Below are 24,934 nucleotides of genomic sequence, written 5' to 3'. Positions count from 1 at the left end.
AGACCCGGTGGCAAGTGTGGCAAAACTCTGGGTGTTTGTCAAAATGCCGTGCTCCAGGCACGCAAATCGAAGAAGGGTCGGGTCGGAGTATGAGTCCAAAACAAAGGAAGCGAAACGGTCGCACGGAGGGCACTTCTCGAAGGCGTACTCCATTAGTACATATTTTGAAACATGCAACGATGCAACCTTCAATGGAGAGTATGCAAAAGAACTGACGCAGCCAAGTAAAAAAATGACTCAACATTTATTGAAGTCAACGGCGTCCATTATTTGAGCTGAAGTGACAGAAAATACACTTCAACTTCGGAAATTAAGTTTCCTATTCACATCTCACGTGATACAAGAACAAAGATGAGGAGTTTACTGAACATAAATGTAATGTTTGGGTGTGGTTCAGAAGTACAACTCATGTGGGCATTCGATATTGTTGGAGGAGAATGCGGTCCTTATCGAGTTACACAAATTCACGAGGAGTCCGTATTTAAACAAGTCAGCTATGGTTTTCGAAAAGGCAGTAAATGAGGCTGAATGAACTGTTTCGCTGCCAGACGAGTCTCCGCTGAAAGCCAGGTGTAGCGGTGGTAAGGATTCGCTCCATGGTGCTGGAAAGAAAGCTCCTCTGTTGGGACAGCTTTATGTACAGTAGGCCCTAACAGTTTGTGGGCACCGTTTGTCACCGTTATTGTGCAACTAACGTATTGTTTAGTGTTATGTGGTGTAGTGATTTTTCTGGCATGCATCTAGAAAAACTGGTTGAGTTTGCGCCACCAAAATGTACAATGCTAAAATCTGAAATTAACCTTAAAAAAAGGGTTAAATATAGCACCATATAGCACCATATAGGTTCCATTTAGAACCTTATGAGCAAGGTTCTCTAAAGAGCCTTACAAAATGTTTCTACAGTACATAGCACCAAAAAGGGTTTTGCTATGGTTACAAGCCAAAGAACCCATATCTGGTACTATTTAAAATGAAAAATGGTGTATAGAGACCCTTTATAAGATTTCACTCTCTCTTACTCTCATTTTCCCATTCTCAATGTCTCTCTCTGTCTCTCTTTCTCTTTCTCTCAAGGCTTCTGATCAATGAGGATAGAAACAAAGGCTGAATGGCATATAGAAGGACAAGGCCACAGAAAGAAGCCCATGCTGTTGTCATCTGCAGCACACACACGCACACGCACACGCACACACATGCACACTTACAGTATTGCAACTCTTAGTAGTGCAATATTTCTCAAACACACATTCACATTAGCATGCACATATTTATATCCAAACAGAAAACTAACTAGGCACACTCCTTTGGGACATACCAAGATGGAGTTACTCTACCATCGTCCTATGATGGTGGAGAAACTCCACCTTGGTATGTCCCGAGGGAGTGTGCCTAGTTAGTTCTCTGTGGTTTCTACTGACTCCTCGTGGATTTGTGTAACTTGATAAGAACCGCATTCTCCTTCAGTCACACAATTAAAAGTTTCACAATAAAAATAGGCCGACTGAGCGAATCAAAATGTGACCGACCGGCTTGATTCGTCTTATGTAGGAAAATTTGAAATTGTGTTGTTGTTTTTTTTTTTTTTTACATTAGATAGACTCAGGGGTACAAAATGGTATATCATACATACACTACAGTTGATGAACTATGGGAAAGTAATTCTGCTTTGAAAGTTGATAAACTTGTAACCTCACTTTTGAGAAAATGGCCCCTGAATGTTGTGGTACCTACTGGAGAACTCTTCTTTATCTATACCTATTCAGCATTGTTCACACCCTCTTAAGCTTTAGCCCCACCCAACTCTTTAAGAATGCACATGTGAGGCCAAGTACTTAACCACCAAAGATTTCAAGACTAAAGGCTGGTTTATACTACGGGTGTGTTCGTGGATTTAATCTGGAGTGCCAGAGTGTGCTCTGGGCATTCTTAAACTCAGAGCGTTGTCAGATTGTGCGTTTGTAAATTCCGAGCGAATCGGTTTCAGAGCATTCCGAGTGCACACTGGATGCTCTGGCCCGAGGAGTAGGGTTGATCCGAGTGTTCTGACTTAACAACAGCAGTCAAGCACCCAGGCTAACATTGGCTAGCTTGCTAGTTACTTCCAGACACAAATGAGAGAACAGCTCACTCTGACCATTTTACTCGCCCTAGCAGAGCTCGTTAGGCTGTTTTTATGTTATCCAGAGTGTTGGTGACTGCTACTGTGCTGCTGGCAACAATTTAATTATGCTTTTTTTGCCAACGTTTACTGAAACTGGCCATATTCAATGGGTGTTGAGCGTTCGTAAATTTGCCAGTTATTCTGCGCTCTGGCACACTCAGACAAGAGTGCTCTGAAATTGGAGTAGCTAGCCAGAGCAAATTTACCAGCTACGTCTAACGACAGTTTGTTGCAGTCACATCGTAAACATTATATTGAAATAGTTACTTGCGTAGTGGAGTCTTTTGTTTTGATATGCAGCTATCTAGCTAAACAATGAACCATAATCCCAACTCATACCATTACTACCCTGCATGTTAGCCAGCTGACATTAGGCTATAACTAGCAATACAAATGGATCTGAGATTCAAATAATATTACTACAGAGATCATACACGTAACATTAGCTAGCTAACTAACAGTACACTTTAACTTGAAGCAAAAACGACTTTCTGCCAAAATTATAAATGTTTAATATCTGACAATGTAGCTGGATGGATGCTTCTCCCTCTCTGTCACGGATGCAATGGTTGCCCTTTGTTTGAAGATGTAATCCGGAGACAGGTGTTTTATCCAACAACTTTCTGTGTGTTCTCTTTTGGACTCCGTCTGCATATTTGCAAACAAACGGCAGAATTTTCTCCATCTCCTTAGCTATCATACTCTAATTCCACCGATTTCAAAACTCGGAGTGCAACAGTGGAGAGCAACATTTATGCAGTTCTACTATGTGATATCTTTCAAAAAAGCTGTGTTAGAAAGGATTACCTACACATACTGACCAGCTCATGTTATGGACAGAAGCGTGCTACATGGCAGACCAATCCGAACTCATTACTCGGCATGTCCAACCCACTAATTATGTCAGCCAATCATGGCAAGCGGGAAGTTTTCAAACTTTTTCCATGGCTAAACCAACTAGGCTCTTAATTGAACAATTGTATTTGTATTTACAGATGGCATACATGTTTGTTATTAACTGTTGCGACTCTAAGGGCAGTATTTTCATTTTTGGGGAAAAAAAACATGTCAGGACAAGATGCTAGAATATGCATATAATTGACAGCTTAGGATAGAAAACACTCTGTTTCCAAACCTGTAAAGATATTGTCTGTGAGTATAACAGAACTGATCTTGCAGGCGAAAGCCTGAGAAAAATCCAATCCGGAAGTGCCCCATATTTTGAAAGCGCTGCGTTCCAATGAGTCTCTATTGAGCTGTGAATGTGCTATCAACCAGATTACACTTTCTACGTATTCCCCAAGGTGCGTACAGAATTGTGACGTAGTTTTACGCATTTATGTTGAAGAATAGCCGTACGTGGCTACATTGCGTAAGTGGTCACCTGATGGCTCCCAGGGTGACTCTCGCGTAAAATACAGAGGTAGCCATTACTCCAATTGGTCCTACTGAAAAACGAATTGTCCCGACAGATATATTATCAAATAGATATTTGAAAAACACTGTGAGGATTGATTATAAACAACGTTCGCCATGTTTCTGTCGATATTATCGATAATATTTTTAGCCGTTTTCGTGACTGCAATTTCCGGGCGATTTCTCATCCAAACGTGAAGAACAAACGGAGCTATTTCGCCTACAAAAATTATCTTTTGGGAACAAATTAACTTTGGCTATCTACCTAGGAGTCTCATGAGTGAAAACTTTCGAAGTTCATCAAAGGTAAACAATTTAATTTGATTGCTTTTCTGATTTCCGTGACAAGGTTGCCTGCTGCTAGCAAGGCATAATGCTATGCTAGTGTATCGATAAACTTACACAAATGCTTGTCTAGCTTTGGCTGTAAAGCATATTTTGAAAATCTGAGATGACAGGGTGATTAACAAAAGGCTAAGTTGTGTTCCAATATATTTCACTTGTGATTTTCATGAATAGGAAGATTTTCTAGGAAGATTTATGTCCGTTGCGTTATGCCAATTAGTGTCAGGCGATGATTACGCTCCAGGACCCGGGATGGGGAGTCACAAGAATTAAGGCACATTAAAGTTAAAATGTTCCAGAAGGCTTTTCTGCCAAAAAATGCATTTTGATATTTAAAAGAAAGTTCACTTTCAAATAACACTCCTGTGAAGTAGTGACGCAGGAAATGTTTCCTGAAAGGAGTCACAAATGTCAATGTCACTACACATCAAATTGTTAATGGTCTATAAAATCTCCAGTAACATCCTACAATATCCCTTATGTGATGAAATCCCAAGAAATGCGTTAAAATTCATAATGGCATGCATCCATAATTGTTGAGGTGACTTGGAGGTGAATGATTTCCACGCTGCTGTTAAAATATAAAACTGCTTCAAACTAAAATCAATGAGTCTGAAGGCTTGTTTTTTTCCTTCAATAAACATAGTAAACCCGTCCTCATGGAGCAGCATGGCTTGATTAAACACACACATGCTGCTTCGGGACTCTCACACATTCACAAAGACCAGCAGAGGCATACATTAACAAAACACTCAAATGCACTTGCACTTGCACTTGCACGAACTGAAGCACCTTCTAACATTCTCACACGTTCGCTCACACATTCACACTCAACTGCAGAGGCATACAAACAAGTAGCAAGCCCTCAGCCCTGTGTGTGTGTGTGTGTGTGTGTGTGTGTGTGTGTGTGTGTGTGTGTGTGTGTGTGTGTGTGTGTGTGTAACTTGCGTGAAGAAACTTGCACTTGTAGAATTTGATATTAGACACCCCGACCACACAGAGAACAGTATCTCAGAGAGAGAGAGAGGGCTATGTGCGGTGATTTTACGCTGTGAGAACACCAACAGGGAAATCAGAGGCCTACTGAACTAGGAACCACTCCCTTTTTGCTGCTTCTTTTTCAACCTGGGATCTACTAATGTTCACTTTTTGCAATGTACAAGTCAGAATAAACGTGTTCAAAGTTGATTTGAGTTTCCTCTTCGTTAATTATCCTGCACCCCCCCCAAAAAAAACGTGAAATGTGCAAAAGTATCTAGATATTCAAACCCATGCCTGATATTCTAAAAGTTGAGGGCTGGCCAGGCCTTACGGTTTGCCCAACATTGGAACTCATGTTTGATACCAACTCGTGAATGTGGCAGTGTGAGAAGCGCGCCTGTATTCCTCACAGAACTAGAATGAGATTCCCTTTCTAAGATCTCTCTGCTCTGATAGACATACGCCTGAAACTCTCATTTTTCCAGCATTGCACTTCATCATCATGTTTTCCTTATAGAATCACAGCCGCGCGAAGGGTTCTGGAGGAGCTGCAGCACCCCTGATAAATTGAAATAAATTTGCCAAAGTTATAGAATTGCTGGTCTGTTCAAAAAGAAATGAAACCATTCTGAATAGCCTACTACACCATGAGAATGCCCATAATGTGATTTATACACAAAGGATCAATAGCTTCTTTTAACTAGAACTGCTGGGCCTCGAGGGACCCCCCCCCCCCTTCAAGCTAACGAGCAGTCATTCTGACTGCAACATTCTCACTGAGTAATTAATGCATTTAATATATGCTATCGCAAAAAAAAAACTAAGTATCGGGTGTTTCTGTTTATGAAGGCCTTGTCTTTTTATTTTAACAACACGTTAGCCTTCTCATTCGTTTATGTTACTGTAGGCTACACGTACAACAACAAAAATACACAAAAATTCAAGTGTTCAATTTTTTTTTTTTTGTGGAGTGCTTTTGTTACATCTATGAAACAGAAAGCACATGTGTTGGCACAGGGTAACAGCTTATTTTTTATAATTACTAAATTTAAAAAATACCCCAACCAATCAGGGTATGCAAGACCCATGGTCAAATGACAAAAACATCCGTAGCCTAAACATCACAATAAGCTCCAAGTGGCCTTGATAAATAGTGAAAATCAGCACAAATGCAATAACGGCATTGAATAGAAGTGTGGACACGACAGCAGTCAGAAATAGTCAATTATTCTCTGCTCATGCTTACATTGTGTGCACCTTCACACAATGGCAACAGTTTGATTTAATTTAGCTCTTGTCACTTCTCCTAACAATTGACACAAATCTGGGCAACTTTCAATAGCTTGACACTCTTTGACATACATTTGTTTGGTTAGTCTCCGGTTCCTCTCTTTATTGTGTCCCATCGTCTTGTCATTCTTCAGCACCGTTGTAGAGTACAACGGCTGAGCAGATGCCTTATTTTGTGCAGAGGGAGGGAGCTCCCATCTGACTTTGTTCATGGTGCTGGCCAGGCTTGTTTTCTTTGTAAAAGCAGCTTGTTCGCCAATGACAGTGAAGTGAAAAAATTGTCCTTGGTGACATTTCTCCCCTTGCCAACGTAAGGTTCCACAAGCCTCATCACCACATTTTCCGACACCTGCTCACCTGCTGCCCGATGTGAATCTGTTCCCAGATATTGAACGCCTTATCTATATTGTTCGCTTGCCCTCACTCATGAACTCACACATTCTCCCCCTTTCTCTCCCATCATACTTTACTTATTTTATTTCAATTTGTGTGAAATTTTGTTTCTGTAAAGTTTAGGTTCAATTTCGAGACAATTATTTTGCAGAAAACCCAGGTTGGAAACAATTGGCTCCTGCTGGAAAGAGAAGACTCAAATCTGTCTGCTGCTCATTATAGCCTTCTAAAGCAGCCCTGCAATGGCCTGGGATGACTCCCCTTACTACACTAGATGCATCAAGTGTTTAAGTAAGTGTGTGTGCACGCATGCGCAATATCAACAGTCCCTTATCTCTGGTAAATCTTGGCAAACATCAGAAAGGGTTACACGCTACGGTTACAAGCCAAATAACCCCTATCACACAGTTTTTGCAGATAGGGCGGCGGTATATTCAACATGCAAGCCGCCCATTTCATGTCATTCCAAAGATACTCTGTAGGGTTTGGTCAGCAACAATGTTCAGATACACTGTGGTGTTCAATCATTGCTTAATTGGTATCAAGGGACCTAACGTGTGCCAGGAAAACATTCATCGTACCAGTACACCACCGTCACCCGTCTGTAGCGTTGACACCAGGCATGGTGGGTCCAAATCCTGACTTTAATATTGGTGAATCTCTTATACAAATGGTTAAAGTTATGTACAGCAACCCCAGATGTAAAACAGTAAATAATGGTTACTTCTCAGAAAGTATTGCACTTTTAAACAAGGCTGTTTTTTTTTTTTTTTTTACCTTTATTTAACCAGGCAAGTCAGTTAAGAACATATTCTTATTTTCAATGACGGCCTGGGAACAGTGGGTTAACTGACCTGTTCAGGGGCAGAACAACAGATTTGTACTTTGTCAGCTCGGGGGTTTGAACTCGCAAACTTCCGGTTACTAGTCCAACGCTCTAACCACTAGGCTACGCTGCCGCCCCTTTCTCTATATATCTATTAACAATGGCCATTGAAATGTTAGCTATGAAAATGAGATCCAACAAGAACATCAAGGGGTTAGAAATGCAGGGGATAATGTATGCTGGGGACTCTAGTTTTGTCATAATTCCGCAATTTGGATCCCTTCACAGTCTAATTGAAGATCTTGATCATTTATCTATCCTCTCTGGACTAAAAACCTAATTATGACAAGTAGACCATATTACGTATTGGATCGTTCAAAAATACAGTGTTTACACTACCTTGTAGTTTACCAATGAAATGGGTGAGTGGTGAAGTAGACACACTTGGTATTCACATCTCAAAAATTATAAAGGAATTTACCACAATCAATTTCAATAGAAAGTAAAGACAAAATAAATAAGATTCTGAAACCATGGAGAGGTAAACACTTGTCTAGTTAAGGAAAGATCACATTGATTAACTCTTTGGTCCTGCCTACTCCAGACGAATAATCTTTTAAATCACATGAGCAAAAAATATTTAATTTTATTTGGAATTCTTATGCTCATACATAAGCTATACTTAAACCCAAAATGATTATCCCGTAGATTATTAAGAAAGGCTCATCCTTTGTTTAAAAAAAAAAATGACTTTTTGCCTTTATACAGATTACAACTTCTCATTTGAAAATTACATTTTGTCTAAAGTATCGCCTTTCTGAAACAAGCCATTCAAAGCTGTTTGCAATTTCGGTTTTATCCACCAGAAAAGATAGAACAAATATTACAACCAATGTTATGGGTTAAACTCAAATATACTGATAAGAAGAAATAAAAATCTTCATGGAAAAAATTGAAATAAATTGTATTATATTTATTAATGATGTTATGAATAGAAATGGAGGAGTTGTCCCATATGCAGCTATAGAAAATATATGGGAATGCCTGCTCAATACAAACTTACAACCAACTGATTGCAGCAGTACCGAAACTATCCCTGAGGCCCACCTCCCGGCCTACTCAGTTGTTCACCCGGACTCCACCCAAACACGGCTAGAACACACTACTCCACCGGATCCTTGCCGTAAGCTCTGGACCTTGGCACCGGACCAGCTCTGCTACCGAGTGGCTATAGTGGCTAACGCTCCTGCCCCAAAGCTAGCACCAGTGAGCCATGAGCCAGGCGCATCTCCCGGATAGAAAACTAAATTACTACAACTACAATACCTCTTTCGCCATCTGGCTTGGATCCTTAGTAGACACGGCGCCCCGCCGCACCACCACGACAGATCTGCTGACGAATACTCCATCCGCTATGCCTTCAACCGGCCTCAGCCGGACGTCGGAGCAGACGCTTCTACTAGCCCCGGGCTACTAACTTTAAATGCTGCGTCGCCTGCGTGATAGCGTGGTAGCGACTACTCCGCGGCTTCCCTGTCCCATATATTGCTGTCCCGTGCACCCTATGATCCCTTGGCTACATAGCTGATGCCCGCTCTGTGTAGTTAACTTCTTATGGCTGCAAGGGCAGTATTGAGTAGCTTGGATGAAAGGTGCCCATATCAAACGGCCTGCTCCTCAGTCATAGTTGCTAATATTTGCATATTATTATTAGTATTGGATAGAAAACACTGAAGATTCTAAAACTGTTTCTAAAACTGTTTGAATTATTTTTGTGAGTATAACAGAACTCATATAGCAGGCAAAAACCTGAGAAATTCCACTTCCTGATTTTTTTTTTCTGGAGGTGACAGATTTTCAACCAAGGTCTCATTGAAATTACAGCGAGATATGGATGAGTTTTCACTTCCTACGCTTTCCACTAGATGTCACCGGTCAATAGAACTTTGTCTGATGACTCTAATGTGAAGGGGGGACGATTGACACAGGAAATAGTCACCACAGCCATGAGTGGACCATGCTTTCACCAGGCACGTTCACAGGGGAAGGACTTGCGTTCCACCGCTCATCTGAAGTAATTCTAATTCTCCGGTTGGAACGTTATTCAAGATATATGTAAACAACATTCTAAAGATTGATTCAGTACATTGTTTGACATGTTTCTACTGACTTTTACGGAACTTTTGGACATTTCGTCACGTTATAGTGGAAGCGCTTTGTGACTTTGGAATTGTTTACCAAACGCACGAACCAAAGTAGCTAATTGGACATAAATAACGGACATTTTCAAAAAAATCAAGCATTTATTGTGGACCTGGGATTTCTAGGACTGCATTCTGATGTAGTTCAACAAAGGTAAGGAAACATTTATCATGTATTTTCTGGTTCCTGTTGACTCCAACATGGAGGCTAATTTGGATACTGTTCTGAGCGCCGTCTCAGATTATTGCATGGGTTGCTTTTTCCGTAAACTTTTTAAAAAATCTGACACAGTGGTTGCATTAAGGAGAGGTATATCTATAATTCCATGTGTATAACTTGTATTATCATCTACATTTATGATGAGTATTTCTGTTGAAACTATTTGGCTATGCAAAATCACTTGATGTTTTTGGAACTAGTGAATCTAACGCGCCAATGTAAACTCAGATTTTTTAAATATAAATATGAACTTTATCAAACAAAACATGCATGTAACATGAAGTCCTATGAGTGTCATCTGATGAAGATAATTCAAGGTTAGTGATTCATTTTATCTTTATTTATGCTTTTTGTGAATGCTATATTTTCCTGGATAATGGCTGTGCTTATTGTGGTTTGGTGGAGACCTAACATAATCGTTTGTAGTGCTTCCGCTGAAAAGCCTATTTGAAATCAGACACTTTGGAGGGATTAACAACGTGAATTGCTTTAGAATTATATAAAACATGTGTGTTTTATGAATTGTAATTATGAGATTTCTGTGGTTTGAATTTGGCGCCCTCTATTTTCACTGGTCGTTGTCATATCGAACCCGATGTCGGGATTGCAGCCATAACAACTTAACCCACCCTCTCTGCCCAGTCATCGCCATTTTACCTGTTGTTGTTTTAGCTGATTAGCTGTTGTTGTCTCACCAATTGTTGTCTTAGTTAGCTCTCCAAATCAACACCTGTGATCACTTTATGCCTCACTGTAATGTCTCTCTGATATGTCAATATGCCTTGTATACTGTTTTTTTTTTTGGTTTAGTTATCATTGTTTTAGTTTACTGGGGAGCCGCTAGTTCCACTCATTGTACCTCTGACACCTCCTTTGTCCCACCTCCCACACATGCGGTGAACTCACCCATTATAACCAGCTTATCCAGAGATACAACCTCTCTTATCATCACTCAGTGCCTGGGCTTACCTCCGCTGTACCCTCACCCCACTATACCCCTGTCTGCACATTATGCCCTAAATCTATTCTACCACGCCCAGAAATCTGCTCCTTTTATTCTTTGTCCACAACGCTCTAGGTAACCAGTTTTGATAGCCTTTAGCCGTACCCTCATCCTCCTCTGTTCCTCGGGGGATGTGGAGGTAAACCCAGGCTCTGCATGTCCCCAGGCACCCTCATTTGTTGACTTTTGTTAATTGAAAAAGCCTTGGTTTCATGCATGTCAGCATCAGAAGCCTCCTCCCTAAGTTTGTTTTACTCACTACTTTAGCACACTCCGCCAACCCTGATGTCCTTGCCGTGTCTGAATCCTAGCTTAGGAAGGCCACCAGCAATTCTGAGATTTCCATACCCAGCTACAACATTTTCCGTCAAGATAGAACTATCAAAGGGGGAGGAGTTGCAATCTACTGCAGAGATAGCCTGCAATGTTCTGTCATAATTTACAGGTCTATACCCAAACAGTTTGAACTTCTCATTTTAAAAATAAACCTCAACAGAAATAAGTCTCTCACTGTTGCCGCCTGCTATCGACCCTCCTCCGCTCCCAGCTGTGCCCTGGACATATTTAGTGAATCGATCGCCCCCCCCATCTAGCTTCAGAGTTTGTTCTGTTAGGTGACCTAAACTGGGATATGCTTAACACCGCTGCAGTCCTACAATCTAAACTAGAAGCCCTCAATCTCACACAAATCATCAAGGAACCCACCAGGTACAACCCTAAATCCGTTAACATGGGCACCCTCATAGACATTATCCTGACCAACTTGCCCTCCAAATACACCTCTGCTGTCTTCAATCAGGATCTCAGCGATCACTGCCTCATTGCCTGTATCCGCTATGGGTCCACGGTCAAACGACCACCCGTCATCACTATCAAACGCTCCCTAAAACACTTCTGCAACTAGGCATTTCTAATCGACCTGGCCCGCGTATCATGGAAGGATTTTGACCTCATCCCGTCAGTCGAGGATGCCTGGTCATTCTTTAAAGGTAATTTCCTCACCATCTTAGATAAGCATGCCCCGGTCAAAAAATGCTAAACTAAGAACAGATATAGCCCTTGGTTCACTCCAGACCTGACTGCCCTTGACCAGCACAAAAACATCCTGTGGCGGACTGCAATAGCATCAAATAGTCCCCACGATATGCAACTGTTCAAGGAAGTCAGGAACCAATACACCGCAGTCAGTCAGGAAAGCAAAGGCTAGCTTTTTCAAGCAGAATTCCGCATCCTGTAGCTCTCACTCCAAAAGGTTTTGGGAAACTGTAAAGTCCATGGAGAACAAGAGCACCTCCTCCCAGCTGACCACTGCACTGAGGCTAGGTAACACGGTCACCACTGATAAATCCATGATAATCGAAAATTTCAATAAGCATTTCTCAACGGCAAGCCATGCCTTCCTCATGGCTACTCCAACCCCAGCCAACAGCTCTCCCCCCGCAGCTACTCGTCCAAGCCTCCACAGCTTCTCCTTCACCCAAATCCAGACAGCAGATGTGCTGAAAGATCTGCAAAACCTGGACCCGTACAAATCAGCTGGGCTAGACAATCTGGACCCTCTCTTTCTAAAACTATCTGCCGCCATTTTTGCAACCCCTATTACCAGCCTGTTCAACCTCTCTTTCGTATCGTCCAAGATCCCTAAAGATTGGAAAGCTACAGCAGTCATCCCCCTCATCAAAGGGTGTGACACCCTAGACCCAAACTGTTACAGACATATATCTATCCTGCCCTGCATATCTAAAGTCTTTCGAAAGCCAAGTTAATAAACAGACCACTGAACATTTCGATTCCCACCGTACCTTCTCCGCTGTGCAATCCGGCTTCCGAGCCGGTCATGAGTGTATCTCAGCCACGCTCAAGGTAATAAACGATGTCATAACCGCCATCAATAAAAGACAGTACTGTGCAGCCATCTTCATCGACCTGGCCAAGGCTTTCGACTCTGTCAATCACCGTATTCTTATCGGCAGACTCAATAGCCTTGTTTTTTATAATGACTGCCTCAGCAACTACTTTGCAGACAGAGGTCAGGGTGTCAAATCGGAGGGCATGTTGTCCGGACCTCTGGCAGTCTCTATGGGGGTACCACAGGGTTCAATTCTCGGGCCGACCTTTCTCTCTGTATATATCAATGATGTCGCTCTTGCTGCGGGCGATTCCCTAATCCACCTCTACGCAGATGACACCATTCTGTATACTTCTGGCCCTTCCTTGGACACTGTGCTAACTAACCTCCAAACGAGCTTCAATGCCATACAACACTCCTTCTGTGGCCTCCAACTGCTCTTAAACTCTAGTAAAACCAAATGCATGCTTTTCAACTGTTCGCTGCCCGTACCCGCCCGACTAGCATCACCACCCTGGACGGTTCCGACCTAGAAAATGTGGACAACTATAAATACCTAGGTGTCTGGCTAGACTGTAAACTCTCCTTCCAGACTCATATTAAACATCTCTAATCCAAAATCAAATCTAGAATCGGCGACGACTAGACCAGGTTCCATTCCAATCAGCCAAAAACAAGAAGAAGCTCCAGTGGGTACATGATCACCAACACTGGACAATTGAGAAGTGAATAAACATTTTCTGGTCTGACGAATCCCAGTTCCTGTTCCGTCATGCCGATGGCAGAGTCAGATTATTTTGTAAATGTACTTTTTAGTTATGTTTTCTTTTTTCCTTTAAAAGTTGTGTTGGACCTTTAAAGTAAAAGGTGATCGTGAATATCATTACTCATTTAAGGGTCCCGAACAGTCATTCTGATTCCCATGTTAAATAGCCTTTTGAGTGACATTACATTTTTTGAAGATAGAAATGCTCAACATTTTTGGAAAAGTACTATTTTATCTAATGGCTCACCACCAGGAAGTTTGAAATGAAATCCTGAATGAGTGGGGATTTTATAATCATGAGCTCGCCTTGATTAACAGCTCTTTGAAAGGCCTGTGTCAAGAAACTTGGATGCAGTGAGGAGTGGTGCAATAAATCCATGTAACGGCTGTTGGAAGGAGTGGAGGACCAAGGTGCAGCGTGGTACGTCTTCGTATTTATTATTTGAACTGAACACGGATTAACAAAAAACAACGAAGAGAACGAACGAAACAGTTCTGTCTGGAGCAGAAAGACACAAAACAGAAAACAACTACCCAGAAGACACAGGTGGGAACAGGCTACCTAAGTATGGTTCTCAATCAGAGACAATGATAGACAGCTGCCTCTGATTGAGAACCACACCAAACACACAGAAATATAAAACATAGAACACAAACCATAGAATGCCCACCCCAACTCACTCCCTGACCAAACCAAAATAGAGACATAAAAGGATCTCTAAGGTCAGGGCGTGACAATCCAACTCAAGCAAATGTGGGGACACACAAAGCAACTCAAACACCTACATACAGCTCTGTTTCCACGTCTTTTGTTATGAGGTTCCAATGACATGACAATTATGTCAGAGATTTGAACGACCCTGTTCCATGCTGGCTGAAGACCTAGCTAGCCAGTAACTAGCTAATACCAGACACAGATGAAAGGGGAGACGTATAAGTATCTTTGCCATAGATCAATAGTGTAAATGTTGAAATATATTTGCTGACACTCTACAGTCAAATTGTGTCACCAGTAGAGTAGCTATCTAGCTATATAAACCACGCCCCTCTGCAAACACGCCTTCTCCGATGATGGTTACAAGGTGATACTTCTTTAAATTAGGTCAGAGAATATCATTTTACCATTGGTGTATTAAAATTAGAGTTAGGGTGATGTCACCCTATCCCTTTAATAATCCCTCTTTCTGAATCCAACTGTTTGACATGGGGGACATGACCAGTAACTTTATGAAATAACAGTACATTTTTGTCATCATTCTTTTATCTGGTTTCAATCAAACAGCATCCAATTCCACAGAAAAAATATATATAATATGACAGTTACTTTAATTTTAACATGCATTAAACAGAACATTTCCAACAGAAAGACATTTACTCTCAAGGGTGGTCCAAAAATAACTATCTGAAAGTCACACCCCTACTAAGCCACGCCTCCAGTCTTCTGATCTGCCCCTTTGGATCATAGCTCAATAACCCAGCATCAACAATCCAATTTAAAGAATACAATGGGTTGTTTGTGACCCAATTGGCTTTGTCAAAATAACCCAATGTGTGTTCTGTCCAATATTGACCCAAATTGGGTTGTTTATAACCCAGCATTATTTTTAGAGTGCATACACCCAGCATTTTTTCGAGGGCCCTGTAGATTCAAAAACATCATTCATGGAACTCGGAGGTGAATAGCCAATATCACACAGTCCAAGTCCAAAGTCTCTCTTCCCCTTTCTCTGCGATTTCTCTATCTGTGAAGCAATTTCAACTCCAGAGAATAGCACTGTCTCTTCCGAGGCTTGCATTGAGGGAAACAAAATAACCTATTAGCCATCCACTTGATATACAGCTGGGTTTACAAACTGTGACAGGAACAAGAAGTGCCATAGCAGGGGAGAGAGAGAGGGGAGCTCCACTGCTACCCCCACGGAATAGAGCGCTGCACCCAAATACAGTGTGACTATCCGGGATCCTTGGGGAGTCCCTACCTATTGAAGTTGACATTTCACATGGTTAAGGTAATCGTTAATGTTTGGGTTATGGGAAGGTAAGGGTTATGGTTGGGGTTAGGATAACGGTAGTGGTTGAGGTTACGGTTAGGGTTTAGGGAATGGACATCCACGGACTCGATTAGCATCTAGCCTTCTAGCGGGAGGCAAACAAAATACTGCGCCAAAGTTGCACCTGCCTTTCTGGAGCTCTGTATAAAATCTATAAAGACAACAAATACAGCGCACAGCTGCGCAAGGAAAAATGTGTACAAGGAGGGTAGGTACATACCTGTTTTTTATGCCGTGGTCCATCTTCGAGTTCCAAAGTGCTGTTCATGATTCCCCATCGGCCATTTACCATTCTCTGGAGAACCTTAGACCAGAACCGCCTGTTGGTACCAGGCGGGGGTGAAGGAGAACGCTCTATTTTTGTGTATCTTTCCAGGCGATCTACTACATAGAAAGGGGTGTTAGCTCTAAGTGTTCGCGCACAGAGGGAGAGAGAAGCAAAACAACTTCTCTACCACAGGGGCTGGCTACGGTTCTAGCAGGAGTGGTGGGGAACTAAACATAGTCAACTCATATGTAACGTACTTACAGAACTGAACTTCGATTTCACGGATTTTCTTCGGTATTTTTTTTTACTGTTACCCTCTACATGCAACGACGGATAACAATCAGATATTCTGAGATTAAAGTCCAAGTAGTAGAGAATCCAATAAAAAAAGCCACTTGGAAAGCCGGTCATCCAAATAAATTTGGATGGGTAAAAAGATCTCCTTTTTGCGGTCTCCAATCGTTCAAGTGCAAACTAGGTGTTATCCTCAGTATTGTTGAAATAGTAAAAAAAAATAACGTCTGGATAGTTCCAGACTGTGTCACGTTTTGAGTGAAAAGGAGAAAGCCAAGGTGCAGTAGCCTATCGCCTGATTTCTTGCTATGCGGTCCACTTCATTCCTGCACAATCCACTGCTGACTATGAGGCTCTGGTCGGCGGCGACGCGGAACAAATGAGGGATAAAGCCTGCCCTAGTTTAGAAGCTGATCTGCATGAGGAGGGTTATTTCACACAGATGCTTTTGACAAGAGCGGTGCAGGGGTTCAGATTAGCGGGCTCAATTTGTGTGCTGCCGCGCGGCGCTGCGTTCCTTTGAAGCTGTCATGCGCGCGGCACGTTCCACCCAGGCTCCCGGTTCTGCTCCGTTCTGTCTGCTGTGCCCTCCACGCGCAGCTGGGCTACTGCTGTACCTCTGTCACCGACTCTGCCACCGCACAGCTCGAGCTGTACCGCCTACCCCCTACACTGCTTTTCCTGGGCCCCCGAGACTCCTTCACTCTGCAGAAACCAATGTGCGAAAAGATAACAGAACAAAACACACACGAGACTATTGTGGGTTAGATACAACTCTCAATAGAATGTACTGATAAATGAATGTAGTCTATCTATTCCCCTCTCTCTCTCTCTTTCTCCCAAATCGTATGTGTTGTGTTGCTAGCAACAGGCTATAGATGAAACGTCTGGGTTGAAGCAAAAGCAAGTCGTTGCCTGATTTAATTTAAGCTACTTGTTTTTCATAGCGTGTGGGGATGCACAAAATGTATGTGCCGTATGCAGCAACGTAATCTACATTTGTTGGATACCTAACTCTGATAACAGGTTATTAAATGGAGTATGTATTAACAATAGTAGGAAACACAGTTTCGTTATGTTTATATGTTACACCACACGCATGCTGTACCTGTAACTTGCAAAGCATTTTCATGTAGTTGTTAAACGTGTATCTCTATAGGTGCAGAGAAAATATAATATTTCCATAGACATCAAGTTGCATTAATAAAAACATGAGTTTAAAATGTTTAATTAACCGTGCACGATTCCCCTGGATAAAATGCATTGAATTATATTGACAGGTATTGATTTAGCATAACGAAATGAGATACCGCACTTGATACCATAAATAAAAACAATTCCTTGAGGACGTGACTAGTGTTATTAACTGCCTATCAACTGACAACATGGACACATTGACTTGGCATCAGCAGCTGTGCGTGGATAAAACCCCTGGGAAAGGAAAGCCAAGTCAGAAAAAAGCCATATAATCGCGTTGTTTGCTCTATAATCTGTTAGTTCATATGCCTTGACACCGTGATATATAGGCCAAAAATCGAAACAATAAGAAGACGCAATGGCAGAATAAATTCAACCACACCTGTGTTTCATCACACAACCGGAGAGCAACATCTGTCCGGTGAAGTCCACAAAACATATTGCATTTAACAAACAGGTATATGACCATCCGCATTGTCAAGCAAATTAATGTTTCCGACATTTTCGGACTAATAAAACAATACTGATTTAGAACCACGGAGAGTTGTGACCACAAGTCACAAAGAAAATAGGCGCTGCCTCCACTAATTCCAGCACAATTTCAACATACTCTAATCACATATTTTGAAGGAATACATTGGAAAATACCAAGGGGGGGGGGGTCTAAGGCAGGAAAGGGTTGTCAACCTTTTTTTCTTTGGGGAGGGTTGTATGTTAATTTTCTTGTTAACATTCGCTCTTTTGCAGGTTTTACTGTATGATCTCTTCCATCCTAGCCAATTTTCATAATCTGCTTGCATGCGCCCTATATGAAGATGTTTTGGTACTTCCCTCATGCACTGCCCTTTCCGTGTGCTAACTACTATACCACAGGTCAGTATAGTCTACCAGTCTAACGGTCTCCCCTATTGATCTTGTTGAGCGACAATACAAATATCCTACCTAGACTATGGTAGCCTACAACACCAAAATGCAACGCATAATTGCATTATTGTTTTCAAGTAAATACAAAATTCTACTTTTGGTTGCAGTGAAAATTACATTTAAATAATGGAGCAAAAAGCCCTGTATTTTAAATGTAATTTGAATTTGAATTCGATTTGGATCAGTTGTGGGTCTACTCTCCACAGCCAGCCCAGCAGCATATAAAGTCTGCATATAAAGCATATAAAGTCTGCTACACAGTAGCAGGCCAGTCTGGCTGCATTTTTACTTCTGATACTGAATGCGCGGTCTGTTTCAGACGATCTTAATCCCAAATCGTCCTATAATGATGTGTCTCACAGCAGGCACAGTTATTCAGGAATGCTTTACACCCGCTCTGACTCCTCTCCAATCCGAGTGGCTATTCCTCGCGCACCTAGAATCGAACGCTTCAGTATAGCCCAAATATGTGTAATTTTACATTTTAAAATCTATTATATTTTATATGTGGCATAAACACACCCAGTCACAATGTTTTAATCTGATTAGGCTAATTCAAAAGTCTCCTGTAATCATGTTCATCCATAATATAATTTCAGTATCCTCAAAATGGCTTGACATTAAAACACACTAGAGTTGATGTCCGCAGTCCCACGGCAATTGAATAAGCATAATAAAAACATCTCCATCAAAATCAATCATTTTAAACTAGAGATATATTTTTGTTATTGAATGGGCTGTGTCTGAATTCACTGCATCCGCTGATGTCGTCCTTACGCATCTGCGCATCTGCAGAGAAAAGTGGCAGGGCCAGAGCAGTGTTTATCATTCCGACCACGAGACGTCCCGAAAATCGGTATTTTCACGAAACGTCTGTAGCTTCCGAACAGTTTGGGCTACAAACTATTATGATGCCTACATAGCAAGAAGCTTGTCTGACGTTGGTACATCAAATCTCCCAACTTCTTTCTGTAATATTATCCCTTGATTGAAAAGCGAGTCTATCCCAAACACAAAACATGTTGGTTGTTTTGCTATTGGACACCCACAAGCCTCACAAGACTAGCCTGAATGTAGCCTACGTACCCGTTTTAAAAAATGAATGAAAGTATACAGTTGAAGTCGGAAGTTTACATACACCTCAGCCAAATACATTTAAACTCAGTTTTTCACAATTCCTGACATTTAATCCTAGTGAAAATTCACTGTTCTAGGTCAGTTAGGAGCACCACTTTATTTTAAGAATGTGAAATGTCAGAATAATAGTAGAGAGAATGATTTATTTCAGCATTTATTTATTTATTTATTTATTCACATTCCCAGTGGGCCAGAAGATGACATACACTCAATTAGTATTTGGTAGCATTGCCTTTAAATTGTTTAACTTGGGTCAAACGTTTCGGCTAGCCTTCCACAAGCTTCCCCTTTTGTGGGGAAAAACTCATTCTGATTGGCTGTGCCTGGCTCCCCAGTGGGTGGGGAGTGGGCTCCACAGCTGCACCCCTGCCCAGTCATGTGAAATCCATAGATTAGGGCCTAATGAATTTACTTCAATTGACTGATTTCCTTAAATGAACTGTAACTTAGTAAAATCTTTGAAATTATTGCATTTGATTTATATTTTTATTTAATAAGAAAAAGTAACGTCCCTTTTTCAGGACTTTTTCAGGACCCCTAATTTGTAAAAATCCAAAAAGCTTCACAGATCTTCATTGTAAACGATTTAACACTGTTTCCCATGCTTTTCCAATGAACCAATAAACAATTAATGAACATGCAACTGCGGAACGGTCGTTAAGACACTAACAGCTTACAGACGGTAGGCAATTAAGGTCACACTTATGAAAACATAGGGCACCAAAGAGGTCTTTCTACTGACTCTGAAAAACACCAAAAGAAAGATGCCTAGGGTCCCTTCTCATCTGCGTGAACATGCCTTAGCCATGCTGCAAGGAGGCATGAGGACTGCAGATGTGGCCAGGTCAATAAATTGCAATGTCCCTACTGTGGGATGCCTAAGACAGCGCTGCATGGAGACAAGACGGACAGCTAATTGTCCTCGCAGTGGCAGACCATGTGTGACAACATCTGCACAGGATTGGTACATCCGAACATCACACCTACGGGAAAGGTACAGGATGGAAACATCAACTGCCCGAGTTACACCAGGAATGCACAATCCCTTCATCAGTGTTCAGACTGTCCATAATAGGCTGAGAGAGGCTGGACTGAGGGCTTGTAGGCCTGTTGTAAGGCAGGTCCTCACCAGACATCACCGGCAACAACGTTGCCTATGAGCACAAACCAACCGTCGCTGGACCAGACAGGACTGGCAAACAGTGCTCTTCACTGATGAGTAGCGGTATTGTCTCACCAGGGGTGATGGTCGGATTCGCAGTAAATGTCGAAGGAATGAGCGTTACACCGAGGCCTGTACTCTGGAGCGGGATCAATTTGGAGCTGGATGGTCCGTCATGGTCTGGGGCGGTGTGTCACATTATTGGTGTGTCACAGCTTGTTGTCATTGCAGGCAATCTCAATGCTGTGCATTACAGGGAAGACATCCTCCTCCCTCATGTGGTACCCTTCCTGCAGGCTCATCCTGATATGACCCTCCAGCATACCAATGCCACCAGCCATACTGCTTGTTCTGTGCATGATTTCCTGCAAGACAGGAATGGCAGTGTTCTGCCATGGCCAGCAACGAGCCCAGATCTCAATCCCATTGGGCACGTGTGGGACCTGTTGGATCGGAGGGTGAAGACTAGGGCCATTCCCTCCAGAAATGTGTGGGAACTTGCAGGTGCCATGGTGGAAGAGTGGGTTAACATCTCACAGCAAGAACTGGCAAATCTGGTGCAGTCCATGAGGAGGAGATGCACTGCAGTACTTAATGCAGCTGGTGGCCACACCAGATACTGACTGTTACTTTGATTTTGACTCCCCCTTTGTTCAGGGATACATTATTCAATTTCTGTTAGTCACATGTCTGTGAAACTTTTTCAGTTTATATCTCAGTTGTTGAATCTTGTTATGTTCATACAAATATTTACACATGTTAAGTTTGCTGAAAATAAATGTAGTTGACAGTGACATTTCTTTTTGTGCTGAGTTTATGTATGAAGTAGTTATTGAATGCATTTCTATGGGCCAAATTCAATGTTTCATCAAATATATATATTTTTATACCTTAAGGGGTAAAACTCTAAATCAAATAGCTTAATTATCATTGGCATGACAATCTTAAAACAATTACATACTGTATGTTAGTTTCCATCCAACCATTGTATGCGAGTAAAGTAGCCAGTTTTGGATAAAAATGTCACAACATCAATGTAAAGCATCCAGTTTACTAGGCTACAGCTGAAATGATGATGAACTTCACAGAGTGTTGAAAGTGCACAGTGATGAGGTTTATGCTCCTTTCAATAAATATGGAGAGTATTTTGCTAGTGACATGATGATTGATGCTTGGCTGCCATTTGATAAGTAAAATTTATCTGGAACTTTTGTCCATAGTAATCTTATCATGTAAGTCGGCACTTCACTGTATCTGCAAGCTTTTGGCTAGAGCACACGTCAATACCAGATGTCGCTATACCTAAGCTGTAGCGGGGGGCGTAATTGGCAGCAGAGAAGTCAGGCGCAGGAGAGCAGAACTGGGTAATAACCAGAGATTTGTTAAGCAAAACCAATTGCATCCAGAACAACAAGATAAATGGGCACAAAAATAACCCGTCGTGCGCTCACGGGGAACGTGCACAAGCACTACAATAAACAATCCCACACAAAGACATGGGGGGAACAGAGGGTTAAATACACAACAAGTAAATGAGGTAATTGAAACCAGGTGTGTGGAAAAACAAGACAAAACAAATGGAAAATGAAAAGTAGCTTGACGATGACTAGCAGACCGGCGACGCCGAGCACCATGCGCCGTCCGAACAAGGAGAGGACCCGACTTCAGCGGGTTGAAAATGCGATGGTTGGTTACCCACTTAACTTTATTCCGTAATTAATTTTTATGTGCACTCTGTATTTTTTGCCAGACTTTTATCTGCAACAAGTCAGTTTGGTGGAAACACAACTCTAAGGGGAAAATGTGCCAGGGTTTCCCTTGTCCAGCATTGTGGCTTTTGGCTAATCAAAAATGAAAAGCCAAACAATAAAATTGTAGTGGGCCAAATTGCTCAGGACAGTCTATCATAGCCTCCACCCCAAATGTGCGCTTCAGTACCATTCTCTCATGCCTTGCGCACATGTGAGCCTGCTGCTGAGGAGAATGAGAGAGAGAGGAGCCTTGGCCTAGACCGCTTTTGATTGTGAAGATGGAGGCCTTTTTCATTCAAGTAAAACAAACATTCAAGGAAAAATACTATGCCTGTAGTGAAAAGCCTAGAAGGTGGATTTAAAAAATATGTTTTAATGTTGTAATGGAAGATGAGAAGCACATTGTCATGCCCAAATGCAGGCTACTGTGCAACTCCCTATTCAGGTAGGATGCAATTTTGTTCGTCATTATTATTGTTATTGTATATCATTGTTATTATTATAAGCCTATTTATTAATCGAAATCATTTTTTTTTAAATTGCGAAAGCTGTTTTGTTTAATTCTGTTGAGCATTTTATTGGCAAAATGTGTGTTCCATATTTAGTTTAAGATATTAATTAATAAGTAGGTCTGTTGTAAAAAAAATAACATCAGCCTGTTTCTGTCATTTGTTGGGTATGGTAGGCATTTGCCTTTGTTGGTTATTGCTGCAATATAGCCTGTTCTAAACTTTTGTCAAGGTTTAAACCAGTTTGCAATCGTTTTATATCGTACTGTTGAGACATTTTCTTTGGCCAAATTAAGTTCGAACTGTAATTCCTTATAAACAATGGCTTGACTATATTTTGATATTACCCTAAGGTAATATTACCCTAGGCTATATAAAAATAAATAATACGGTGGACACCTAAGCCTATGCATGCAATGCCCAGATGCGTTTAGTGCTCAAATCTTAGACAGCTGAACCATGAGGTGGACAATTCTTTATTTCAGGAAAGTAGCCTCAAAAACTATTTAAAAAATAGGCAATAAAGATTTGCATATGCTACACATCGAAACACAAGGAATGGTGTTTTGGTCATTTGATCTAGGCTGTTTTTAAGGACACGTAAATGTGGCTCATTTGGCCAATATCCCTCATTTATTGAGGGCACTGGCTGCGCCAAGTCGGATCTCAAAGCATATGGATGTCCGATAAATTTCTTAACTTCCAGGTCACTTTGTCAGGGGCCAAATTTTCTTTAAAGGAACCCTGAAATGCTCATATTGTTTATATGCAGACATTAGAATAGTCACATGAAAATCTGTCACCAGTTGGATGGAACCTAGCTATAGACATCCTAAAGACTGTGGCAAGTGCACTAGTCCAGTGTCACTTTGATTATGCCAGCACATCATGTTTCACCAGCAGCCAAAAACATCTAAAAATTAATATACAGATTAAGGTCGAATATTTTCCCTGTATTTTACAAATGTTCCATTCCAAGAAGAATCACTTTTCCCCCGGGTAACCCGGTGTTTCCCACCCAAACTGGAAGTGTCATTCTAAAGCATATAAAGTTGGCTGCGGGTAGCCTAGGGATTAAGAGTGTTGGACCAGTAACCGAAAGGTTGTTGGTTTGAATCCCTGAGATGACTAGTGAAAAATCAGTCAATGTGCCTTTGAGCAAGGCACTTAACCCTGATTGCTCCTATAAGTCGATCTGGACAAGACAATCTGCTAAAATATGAATGCTTTGATTGGCATGAAAATTAAAGTCTGATGCTACCTGAGCCTGGTGATCCTTACATTCAAAACATTTTATGGGCATTTGTGAGTCCAAAAAAGCCCAAATGATGAATGCCTATAGATATAGCTACGCTCTCTTGGGTAAGTAAATAAAACAAGCTCCAGTAAGCTAATATTGTGGAGTGCAGACTGTATTACTGTGTTATAGTATACTGTATTATATGAACTAGAATTATGCACCTCTTTCAAACCATGAACCTGGGAGAGAACATAATGTTTGTGCAGGACATGCAGCCTACAAAGTTGCAATTTTAGGCTAGCAAATTAGATTTTAATTTTGAAATATAGTAGGGCCTATTTTAAATGTTTATAATTAGTAGGCTGACACATGTATACCTTTCATAATATTTTCCCCTAATGTTGAGCGATGTGCATATTAGCCTACTTACTCTTTCTGTATTGTTGCTTCGTTCGTTCCTTGTTTTCAGTAGCTAATTTAAATGTTTTGCTGTCCTGATCTTCATCATACTTGAATAATATAGGACTAGAATAAGATGCAGATGGCATTCTTTTCTCTCCCCAAAGATTGAATGGTTATGGGTCTGAGCAAATAACTGCTGTGTCCTGCCGCCATCCTGCCGCCATCCTGCATTCTTTCTTCTTCCCCGGCATGTGGCCGTGAGTTCTATTGGCTGATGTACTTCAAATTCAGCAAACAAGTGCTTGTATCCCTCCTCCAATAGTCTATTTGTATAAGACATGCTAAAAATACATTCTTTCAGCAAGAAGTTATTCTAGTCTAGCTATTCCCGGGACTCCAAGGAGCATTCTTGTAAGGAGAGAGGCCAGCGCCACCAACGAGAGCTCATGCTGCATATTGCGCAAGAGACAGAGTCTAAGTTACAAGTTTATGCAGAGCCCATAGCTAAATATAATGCTAATAACTGCATTGAAGGTATTACCTGAAAT

At 41.4% G+C, this 24,934-nt stretch overlaps 1 protein-coding gene across 2 annotated transcripts in view; it reads right to left on the bottom strand.

Moving 5' to 3' along the window:
• LOC118385408 (fibrinogen C domain-containing protein 1) overlaps positions 1 to 16,893 on the bottom strand; it is a 250,845-nt gene extending 233,952 nt beyond the window's left edge. The window contains exons 1-2 of one of the 2 annotated variants that reach the window (XM_035772530.2): positions 16,032 to 16,893; positions 15,723 to 15,886 (exon numbers count right to left, since the gene is read on the bottom strand). In XM_035772530.2, the coding sequence (XP_035628423.1) occupies positions 15,723 to 15,794 (72 nt within the window). In that variant the 5' untranslated portion in view covers positions 15,795 to 15,886; positions 16,032 to 16,893. Of the gene's footprint in view, positions 1 to 15,722 lie in introns of both variants that reach the window. The other variant, XM_035772529.2, reaches the window with a different exon arrangement.
• Positions 16,894 to 24,934: the final 8,041 nt, after the last annotated feature.

This window comes from Oncorhynchus keta, chromosome 6 (genome assembly GCF_023373465.1).
Source record: "Oncorhynchus keta strain PuntledgeMale-10-30-2019 chromosome 6, Oket_V2, whole genome shotgun sequence".
Classification (NCBI taxonomy): Eukaryota; Metazoa; Chordata; class Actinopteri; order Salmoniformes; family Salmonidae; genus Oncorhynchus; species Oncorhynchus keta.
The sequence above is the reverse complement of the archived record's forward strand: the minus strand, read 5'-3'. Positions and strand labels throughout refer to the sequence as shown.